The 10,812-nt window shown below is 43.7% G+C and overlaps 1 protein-coding gene across 1 annotated transcript; it reads right to left on the bottom strand.

Moving 5' to 3' along the window:
- Positions 1-4,184: 4,184 nt before the first annotated feature.
- LOC124660312 lies at positions 4,185-10,514 on the bottom strand. Its single transcript, XM_047198121.1, has 13 exons — positions 10,454-10,514; positions 9,471-9,609; positions 9,015-9,234; positions 8,830-8,930; positions 8,567-8,688; positions 8,379-8,470; positions 7,736-7,841; positions 7,505-7,659; positions 6,904-7,031; positions 6,530-6,660; positions 5,909-6,006; positions 5,024-5,806; positions 4,185-4,682 (listed from the first exon to the last, which is right to left on the bottom strand). Exons 2-13 carry the CDS (start codon positions 9,568-9,570, stop codon positions 4,595-4,597), a joined length of 2,124 nt encoding a protein of 707 aa, XP_047054077.1. The 5' UTR covers positions 9,571-9,609; positions 10,454-10,514; the 3' UTR covers positions 4,185-4,594.
- Positions 10,515-10,812: the final 298 nt, after the last annotated feature.

Below are 10,812 nucleotides of genomic sequence, written 5' to 3'. Positions count from 1 at the left end.
TCCTTCAATGTGGTAACAAGCAGACTGCTCTCGACCATTGGGAGCTGGATGTTATTGTGCATGGGCACTTGTCAAGCTTGCTGGACCAAAATCTAATGCTCCTAGGTCATCATCGTGGGGAATTGCTTCAGATTTCCTAGATATGAACATGATGATGTTGTGGCTTGCGTCTGACAAAGATCATGCCGGGCCTCTAGCACCCTCCCTTCTGATCCGCTGGCATCAAGAAATGCTTGCGAGAAGCTGCTCGAAAATCCCCGGATGCAATTCTGTTCCGTAGTGTCTCTGAGATGTCAACTGTTAAGACCTTTTATGTTTTCTACATTCTTGAGCTTTTTTGCTCCCAGATTTTATCACTGTAAAATCTTGGTTGCATGTTAATGGAACTAGGAGGTTTGCACTTCTTTAATTAAAAAATGCAATTAGCTCCTCGTAATTATTTCTCAACTCCATCCTTCAATCTCTATTTATCTTCTCCACCTCAACCATCAGTCATTATTTCTCCCCTTCAATGAATATAATAGATTCAAAAATAAGAGAGAACAAAGTTATTTTTTATTTTCTAAAGGTACATTTATTCACGGACAGAGGGAGTATCTACATCCACCTGGCGCTCAAGTATATATATTTCCTGCAACAAAGATACTCCTACCTAGCTACATTCAGCACCATAAAAACTGCAATAGAATTAGTAGAAATACTTTCTTTCGAAATAGGGCAGCCCCGTGCATCAAGCTAGTATTGAGTGATGCATGTAGCCACCAAAGAACTAGCATGTCGCTGTCCTTATCGAAGAGGTGGCTCATCCTCTGCGCGAGGAATCTGCAAAATTCAAGCTTTTGTTGGCATGTGTTACCGAGTTTGTGGGGCGTGCGGACTTTTTTTTGCTTCCTGTGAGTCCTACGAAAAGAGTCGTCTGTGGTTGTTGATGATGATGCGGTCGTTGTGATGGCGTCAAAGGCTGATGATGAAGCCATTGATGACAAGACCCGTGGGGAGTTAGATTTGGTTGGGGAGGAATGCTTGTTTGGTTGTTTATCCCCTCGGGCCTCTCCGTCACCGCAGCCTGATGTGCCAGATGCCCCTAAGTGCGAGGGCATTGATGGGATCATGCCTGTGATCCAGATCATGCCCGGCCTGCAGGATCTGTGTGAGGACACTTCCCCTCCTCTTTCGATGGTCCAGCATCAGGCGAACTCGCTTGTGACCTCGGGGTGGCTTCCGCACCACCGCTAGTGGAGGCAAGCCATTGTAGCGACAAGGTTATCGAGGCAGGTGCTTTGGCACCTAACTCTGATGCGTTCTTTGCTAGTGAGCTTTGCGACCTCCTCGCCAGGTTGGAGACGGCTAGCCCTGGATCTAGCAAGGAGATTGCTCGCGCCTCCTAGAGGAGAAGTCTTCGAGAGGCAAAATTCAGAAGATGAAAAACTACCTTAGGAGCAGAAGCAAGAAAAACAGCACCACAAGAAAAAAAGTACGCAGTTGGTTGATGGATGATTCTCCTCTCTTGTCTAAACGTTTGTGGTTGTAGGAGTTGTTTGCTTTGGAAGTAGTCCCCATGTGTTGTAGGTGTTGCTGACGTTTGTGGTTGGTGGTGTTGTTGTTACGATTTTTTCGACAGGTTTCTCATTAATTAACTGGTCATTCCTCTTCTTAATTAATAGAACGAGGCAAAGCTTTTACCTTTATTAAAAAAACTAGACTTGGTTGAAGTTCTAGAACAAAAAAAAAGTTACTACTGTACATTGAAAAAGAAAATTGCTGCCAATCCTCATCACCATCCCATCCTCATTTTAAATCAGTCCACGAGGGGCCATGGTATGGGATACCGGATACGATACACACGTAGTCGATCTGCATTTTGACATGGTAGCTGTGTCTGAAACGGCGGGGTACGTGCCTCCCCGCCGGACGCGCGGCCGCCGCACGGGTGGCGCGCTCCGGCCGCTCCACGCACGACGTCTCCGGCCGCCACACCTGCACCGCCGGCCGCGCGCACGCACGTACCGCCCAGGTCATGGTGCCAGTACTAAATCACGACTTTTTGGCGTATCAATGGTTGGTGAGGCTACTTGGGGTTAGCTTGCTAGGGCCGTCGCTTGTAGACTACGAACACCGCCCACTTTCCGGCGTCGTCGTCGATCGGATTGGGCAAAGAAGGAGGATCGAAAGACCACCAAAAACGCCTTGATTTTCACTTGACTAACAAACTCCACGTAAATCAACGTACGTACGCCCAGACGACCCAGCTAACAACTTTCCTGGCTTCACTTTTTTCTTGTTTCCGGTTACCGCGCGCGATCAAGAACTCCGGCCGGCCGGCCACACCAGCCAGCCAGCATTGCTGAAAAGCAGAGATCGAGGAATTCCTCGACACGCGGCGAGCTTTCAGCACCGCCGCCGGCTCGCCGGACGGCAGGGAGGGGACAGGTCCTGGCCATTTTTCTCACAGATGCGGTGTTCAATACGGAGAGGTAAACTGGAGCACGGAGAACGCCTTCGATTTCTCCCTTGACGAGCACTTTGTCAAATCAACGCACGCTTAATTACCCTCTTTGATCGTGGTCGCTGCAAAATCTAGACCAGCGTTGCTGAAAAAGGTGAAAAGGCGTAGGAAAACTCGACACGCGGCGAGTTTCTCCCCCGACAAAAGGCCGGCGAACCGTGGCTCGCCTGGCGGCGGAGAATGGACGACAGGTCCTCCAGTTCCAAATGCAGATACGGTGTTCGATACGGACAGGTAATTGGCCCGGCGCACCTTCGTTGATCGATCATCAGCCACTGCAGAAAAAGGAAAGCGCGATCTCGGATTCTCCTTTCTAACTTGTTCACTTCGCTACGTCAGGTTGAAATGCAGCCGACGAAAGACAGGAGGCGGGATTAGAGCAGCAGCAGCGATCGCATCGAATAATATTTTTGACGCCCTTTTAGCGTAGTCACATCATCAGTTGGATAACATCCCACCATTTCAAGCTAGCTAGGCTCCGCTAGCAGAAAGGTGTCTCTTGTATTGAGATAACATGCTTCTCCTATCGGTCGTCATCACGATTCTTGGTTCTTTCCGATATGATGGACCTCTTTTCTTTCTGGGGATAATTTATCAGGAGATTCTGCTGATGATTGATTGGGTCCCTTGCTTTAAAAGGACATATTGATGGATAATGGCACTGGCATTGTTCTTTGACATCCAGAGCTTGCTTGCTGCTGGGGCCGTCATATTGCTTGTTCGGGTGTTCTTTTGTTATGATAGGATGAGGCTGGTATATCCATCTGAAATCTTTGTCTATTTCAGCTCATGTGGCTGTATCCTCCTCACCCATGCCTGCTAGTTGTCACACGCTAGCTAGCTCGCAGCAACTTGTTGAACTCTTACTATACTACTTCTGTTCTGGCAAAGAACACTTCTGTTTAGTACTATACTAGATTTGCCATTTTCAGTCAGAGAGGTGCATGCATGCAGGCCATGAAGGGAAATGTCCAAAACTTAACGCCCATGAGCACAACTCAATGAGACTGAAAGTCTTGTTGTGCTTCAGACTGAAGTTTCTGACTGAATTCAAGTCTCCCATATTTGTCTGAAAGAAAAAACACCAAAATGGTATTAAGGTACAATCAATCATATGCGCACCTGGTTCAGAAGTCCACACCTACTTGCTATCAATCATGTGAAGAGTAGATGATCAGCATAATGATACATTTTTGAACACTTACTATACTACTTCTGTTTCGGCAAAGATCACTGACTATACTACTGGAGCACTTGATTTGCCCTCTTCTGTCAAAGATTGAATGCATGCATGCAGGCCACGAAGGGAAACGTCCAAAACTAAAGCCGATGAGCACAACTCAGTGAGACTGAAAGTCTTGTCCTTCAAACTGAAGTTTCTGACTGAATCATCCAAAGTCTCACATATTTGTAGAAAAATAAACACAAGAGAATGGCATTAAGGTACAATCAATCATATGCGCACCTGGTTCAGAAGTCCACATGACACCTCTGTGTCAAGCAAGCCAAATGCACCGTAAATGTGTGGCATGCCAACTGGGCTTCGACATGTAAAAGAAGGCAAGTGCAATACGAGAAGGAAACTTGTTCGATTCAGAAACCAGTTTTTTACCATTCAGTAAGCAATAGTAATTCAGATACAGCAACAAGATAACGTAGAAACATGAACAAGATAATGTAGATCCAGTATAGCGTTAACTTCTGAACTTTGTCAGATAAAAAAGTATCCAGGTTTACAACTCGGTGTTTTACATACGCTGGTATTAAAGTTACAACACTGCTCCGAGCAAAACTTGGCACCAGAGGCTTTAATTTGGTACAAACTTGAACTAATAAATAATTGAGGCGGCATCTCCAATTATCCATTGGTATATCTAAGAGCCTAGCTATCAGGAAACCACAATACAACAATGCTGAGATCAAGTACTGTAACATCAGGATATGCATAAGGCCTGTTTCGGCCTTGCTACTTCTACTTTTGCTGTCAATAATGTGAAGAGCAGATGATTGTAGCTTCCTAACTTATGTACGAAGGAAGACGGCAATCAGCATAATGATACATTTACACTCGCCTGAAGGACAATACATTTACACAGAATCCCCTCCTGTTAATGAATTGTGAATTAGCTGGCTCCTTTTCCGTGTTTCGATAGCCTTTTGCATGGCATAGTGACACCTGCAAAGCATCAGATCAACTATATTACTTAAGAAGATACAACAGTGAACAATGTTGTGGTTACCTTTTCACAAGAAAGTCTATGAACTACAGAATCATCAAATCTATGGTACAGCAAGCATAACAAGTAATAAACAGAGATTTGTTAGACATTTGTAGTTAGATCTAGACAAGGGCTGGCTGAAATCGGCAGTGTCAATCCAACTAATCTAGAAGGGATTAAACTCAGCAGTCATTCTTCATTCGGAATAGCAAAGAAATATAGCTCTTAAGCAAAGTGAACTCTCCACTTTAATTAATCTAATAAAATTTACACGTGTATAGAGATTTTCAGGATGTACCTCCACGGAAGATGATCGAGGAACATGCGAGGGGTCACAGCAAGGTCCATAAAATCCCGACGATTTGCTATAAATGCTTTATAACTCTTGTTCTTGTGACGGGTCAAAAGCGTCTTCCGCAATGGAGAAGTACCATTCTTTACTGGAACAATATGTACAATGAGTCCAGGAATGTACACCTCTGGTGACTGCCCTTCAGATAAACTTACTGTACACACATGATCATTAGGAGCAGATGAGACGTCACTACCATTATTTGAATGAGGTAACCTGCAGCTTCTCCCAGATTCATCCAAGACAGCTTCTGGAAATATTCCATTTCTGTTTGCATCACTAGGTTCTTCAGAGTGTGCTACATCCATAACACCATGGGAAGGAACCGTTATTTTTTCTCCATTATAGGTTAACGTTGTCCTAGATCGTCCAACCTCATAGTTAATTCCCCCAGGGGAGACAATTCGATGTTTTGGAGTATTTATCAAGCAAGATATCGCTTGACCAAAGAGGAACACACCACCTCTAACTGTATGCACTACACTCTTTCCATGGACTTCGCCGTTACTTGGCTTTGCCTCGCTGACTGTATGAAGAGCACCAGCAGACGCACAACGGACCACAGCATGTTCATCATGCCTTTTGATGCTTGTGATGCCACTAACTAGTTTACCAACTTTAGCAGAATTTGGCGAGCTATCTTTTGAGAGGGCTTTTATAGCAGCAGCACGTAATCTGATTACCGAATTCATGGATAATCTCGAGGAAAATTCATCGTTGTGGACAATACTGCAAGTGATAGATAATTATTCAGAACATCACATGCAGTTACCAGTAATAGCAGATAATTTATGTACAATAAGTTCAACAGTACAGAAATTCGAAGTTCACCTCGTAACAAACTGTGAACACGCATCTGCTATCGTGAAATCCACGCAGGGCGCAGCTCCATATGTATACACGTGTAATTTTGGAAACTGTCTATATAACTGCATATCATGTAATACAGGTTCATTTTAAAACATGAATATATCAATAATAGATTCAGGTTGAGAACTCAATAGTTAACAATTTGCAAGAACATAGAAGAAAAAATATTGGTGCCCCATGGGCAACTGCTCACATTTCCGAAAAGTGAGACACCCAAAATAGTTCGGCCACAACATGACACATTGCTTGTGTTTTGGAAGGGAAAGGCCTGACATGTTGCTGCTTGCAACAGGGATTAGGTCAGATGAGTGTATGTGTGCTTCATCTGGCGTTGCTGAGTTGCACACGGTGCTACCTGTAATGCAATAACTAGGAGCATAGTCGTGTGCGTGTAATCTAGGTCTTTTGCCAATTATCAGGCTTGTATATAACAGGCTTTTCTGTTAATGTAGCAATACAAAAAATAATCTTTTGCTTTTTCTAAAAAAGAATATAATTATGAGTCAAACTTCTAACTGAATGACAGATCAACATAAGCAAACAAGAGTAATAAATTCTCTGTACATAGAAAATATAGCTTACCCTAATACCAAGAAGTGCAGCTACAGCACCTCCTAAAGAATGCCCAACAATTTCAATATTGTATCCATCACACTCACATCCAGCTCCAAGCAGCGAAGATAAGAATCCAGCTGTCATCAGCTCTGACTTATCTGCAGGCAGTTCCATGCTAGCAGTTAATAGCATGGTATTCTTATTCAATTTGCCAAAAATTAAGGTGATACAGTAATAAAATTATAATATAATGGGACAAGTTATTTATTGCACCAGTTGAAGTTCTCTTTTTTGTGATTAGTGTACGAGGTTCTGGTGTATAGTACTGTATTAGTTCTATGAGAATAACACACGGATTTTGTGTGTCTAAAAAATAAATCTGCCTTTGGATCCATGTCAACCTTGATGAATGGGCTGCCCTTCAAGCTTTGAGTACAATTCTCGAGCCGACTCAACAATTCCTGCATGTCCATAGTGTGGAAAAGATGAGAGGACAGACTGCTTCACTTGAGGGGGCAACTGATCAGAACTGCAATATAACAAGAATATTTATAAGGTAAATGAAGAGTCAAAGTTTATTTTTGAGTTCGCAAATAAAAGAAAAGGTTCAATCATGTAAGCCTACTAGCGGTGGAGAGTTCCAAATAGTTCTTTTTTATTTCCTCATAGAGGACAAACCCACAAGTTCTACTACCAGAACATAACAAACAAAGTTCCCAGATAAGTTGGTTTGCCACCCATTGCAAACAACCAAATTCGTACAGTAAAGTGGAAGAGTTTACACCCATTTGATAACCAGAAGAAAAATACACATAATGCCCCCTATGACGCACTGCCACAGGACCATCCAACCAGTAAAAGCAGTTATTCAATAAACTGCCTGAGGATATTAATCTAAAAATTCATTAAAAAAAGTAAGCCTAAATTTCAAAAGGAAATCTACTGTTTATCCAGCAAAATTTCAGTATGAAAGATAAGTCTAATATAGATAAAGTTAGTTACTTGATCAGCCCATCCAAGTCATCCATAGTAAGAGAGCATTCCCTACACAAGCCATCAGTTATAACATCTTCTAGAGTCTCGGTTCCACGAATGGCAATGACAATTGTTCTCAATTCATGTAGGACAATAACAAAATAGGCAGCCTCACGTTTTGTCTGCAAGAAGAAAAGAAGAGAATTTAGATGGGTCACAACAAAACCGTTAAGTTGATTCAGGGAAGTCCTGATTTACCTGGCTAACACGACCTTTCCGAAGAACTTCTGGGGCCACGTTGACATACTTTAGGAAAGCCGCTGCATGTCCTCTCCACCAATTATCTCCTTCAAGGATTGGCCGTCTATGGAAGTGAAGTTCTATAAGCTGATTGTGCACCAATCAACAGAGAAAGAAAGACATCTCATAAAAAAGACTCAATTTGTTGGTTCAGATACCAATGCAAATTTTTTATCCTGCATTTTGCTTTTGACCTCAATTTGTTGGTTCAGATACAAATGCAATAGATGCCATATTTAAAAGAGTGCGGTCAGAGAAAAAAGGTAGTAATTATAATTTAAATGATGCAAATGATTGGAAGTAGCTACTACCTACTACCTTCAAATTTAGAGCAAACATTTCTCAGAAGGAGGGAACCAATATATACTGGACCGAAATACAACAAATTTTATGATCTCCACCGAGGCCTCGACCAAAGAACACTAGATGTTCTTGCAGCCTCAAAGAATGAACATACACCAAACTGAGCAGGTATGAATTATCCAAATGTTAAAAGATGGCAGTAGCAGTTGCTAAAAATACCATTTCATAATATTCATTTCTAAACAATTGTCTCAATACTGACTGCAAAGTATTTTTAAAAGGCTTACAATATATTTACCTAGACCGAGTCCATGGAGTCAAAATACCTTGCCTATTGAGCCAAACACAGGGAAACATAAGAGGGTTCCTCCCAATATCAAGCAGCGGTCCCTGCAATGAGAACATGTCAACAATGTGACGGGAACATGTCAACAATGTGAAGGGAAACACTGGAAATGGGAAGAAGCGAAGGATGTGGCGAATAACTGTATAGGCAGCTTCAGCAAATGGATGAAATAGAATAGCGTCTTGAATAAGATCATGACGAGCCTCTGCTTGTTCTCTCGAAGTAACAGTCGACAGCTTGGATTTCTGCAACAATGAAAACCCTGCCAGAAATCATTTTATTCACAAATAAGAGTCCTAAAAGAGAATCGTGAAACCACAACATCAAATCACAGATAAACACAGAAGTGTTGACCAAGATCGAGCAGAACAGTGCTTTCATGAGAAGTTAATAGAAAACCAACCTGCTACGAGCTCAAGATGTCCAGTTCCAGATGCACGGTAAGCCATAATATCGCCCAATAGTTTTGCCACTACGCATACATCGTCATCTTCCAACACACTCCTGGCAATGTGAAAACGAAGTTGCTGAGATTGATCAAACATCATGCACCAATGACGTGTCACTAAGCACCAGAGAGAAACATACGAGTACTTCACCCGCCCCAGACAACATAAAACCTCACGGATGCCATGATCAAAAACCTCCCTGTAGTGAGCCCTCCATGCAATGTCATGGGTTGCATAAAACGACCTCCATCTTAATACATCGGAACCTGTAGCGCACTGCACTATAGTTCCCACCCACATGACAACAAGAAAAATCATTAACAGGATGTGCTTCCAGCCCCTGTTGTCCTGATCGTGTCCTAGTAAAATTCACACAACATGACTCAGTGGTTTGTAAAGTAGCATTATACTGCAGGAATCTCCAAAAATCCTGCACCTAACAAACCAAATGATTAAAAACTACATTTTTATATATCAGCATGACAGCATCTGTCTTCGACTACACGGATAATTTCATCATGACAAACAGGGATAGATAAGAAAAAGGAAACTTGATTACGTGTATTTTGGACAAATTTAGTATTTGTGAATGTACCTGAAAAGCATTCTTTCGAAGACTTCCCAGCTGAGAAATCCTTGATAATAACACACATCAAATAAAGTGCCAACACAAATTGCAGCAGAGTAATTACCATCCCAAACCTTGTCCACCAAAGCCATCTCTTGTATCGTAGCTGTCCAAAATAATAATACAAGTAAATAATCTTGTAATTCAGAGTGGTGTTATAGAACATCTCAAACCCAAGTAGGATATGACTTGTGGTAACACTAACACTTCAAGTTGGAAGACGAACTAGGAATAGTAACTTCTTATTTGAAGGAAGTAATGCGATGGTGAATAAATCAGTGAAAGTAACGTTAGCAAGAATTCGTTGAACAGAGGTAAAATTATCTACATATTCACTCCCATTATCTCATGATGGGTGAGATACTAGTCCCTGCAGGGTGGAAGGCCAACTATCGCAGCAGTCAGGCGAAAGAAGTAATGCCTGGTTCAGAGCCACAGATGCAGCTACTATTTTTTTTTCCCTTCACCCACGGCTCTGGGCAACCAATTTATTCCCCAAACTTTCTATGGCTCCCCACAGTTCAGCAAACATACTCAAATGAACCGGCAGCAAGTGTTCTGGCCAAATCCAACACGATCACCAATTCTGACCACGGCATACTTCCAATTTGGCTACCTACTGTCGTTTGATTGTCATGCTGTCGGCCTGTTGCAGTCCCGTCCCCTGATTTCCATTTGGGGTAGTCATTCAGCTAGGTGATTCGAGCCCGCCTTAGTCTTCTCTAATTAAATGGATAGCTCTGTTTGTTCTACAGCTAATTGCAAAGCTCCTATCTTTCGAGGATCGTCGGGGGGAAAAAGTTGTCCGTCAGGCCATTGACAGGACATTATTGCTGTTATTACCTTGAGCTACAAATAAAGTACTAGCTCGTTGAATCCGTTTTTTGCATTATAGGCAATGATTGATTCGCGAACGAGTTGTAAGTAGCTCGAGGACGAGGCTGCAATACCCGGGAGAGATGGCGGAGGTCGCGGTCGCTGTCGACGTGCGCCCCGATGGCGCCGGCTGCGATCGCGGCGGCCGCGGCGCCCTGCGCGAACCCGGCCACGGCGGACGCGAGGAGCCTGGCCAAGGCTGCGGCTGACGCGGCGGCGGCGGCGGGGCCGAGCGCGCCCCCGCAGCGGCCCCGGAGCGCGAAGGCGGCGACGGCCGCGCCGGTGGAGGCTGCGGCGGCGTTGAGCAGCGCCGAGCAGGCGGTGGACCACCGCACGGTGGCCACCACGCCGGAGGCCATGGGGTCGCCCCGCCCAGGCGAGGGCGAGGCGGAGGCGGAGGCGTCGAGGTGGTGTGGTGAGAGGAGGGCAGCAG

The sequence above is a fragment of the Lolium rigidum genome, chromosome 6 (assembly GCF_022539505.1).
Source record: "Lolium rigidum isolate FL_2022 chromosome 6, APGP_CSIRO_Lrig_0.1, whole genome shotgun sequence".
NCBI classification, from domain to species: Eukaryota; Viridiplantae; Streptophyta; class Magnoliopsida; order Poales; family Poaceae; genus Lolium; species Lolium rigidum.
Note: the sequence above shows the minus strand (reverse complement) of the source record. Positions and strands in the feature narration are given on the sequence as shown.

What these genes read in the sequence shown, in the direction of transcription:
- LOC124660312 (XM_047198121.1), bottom strand. Translation starts at nt 9,570, where the DNA reads ATGGTAATTACTCTGCTGCAATTTGTGTTGGCACTTTATTTGATGTGT. An exon ending in CTGGGGCGGGTGAAGTACTC is followed by an intron (nt 8,931 to 9,014) that starts GTATGTTTCTCT and finishes TCACATTGCCAG; the next exon opens with GAGTGTGTTGGAAGATGACG. An exon ending in CTCGATCATCTTCCGTGGAG is followed by an intron (nt 4,683 to 5,023) that starts GTACATCCTGAA and finishes GATGCTTTGCAG; the next exon opens with GTGTCACTATGCCATGCAAA.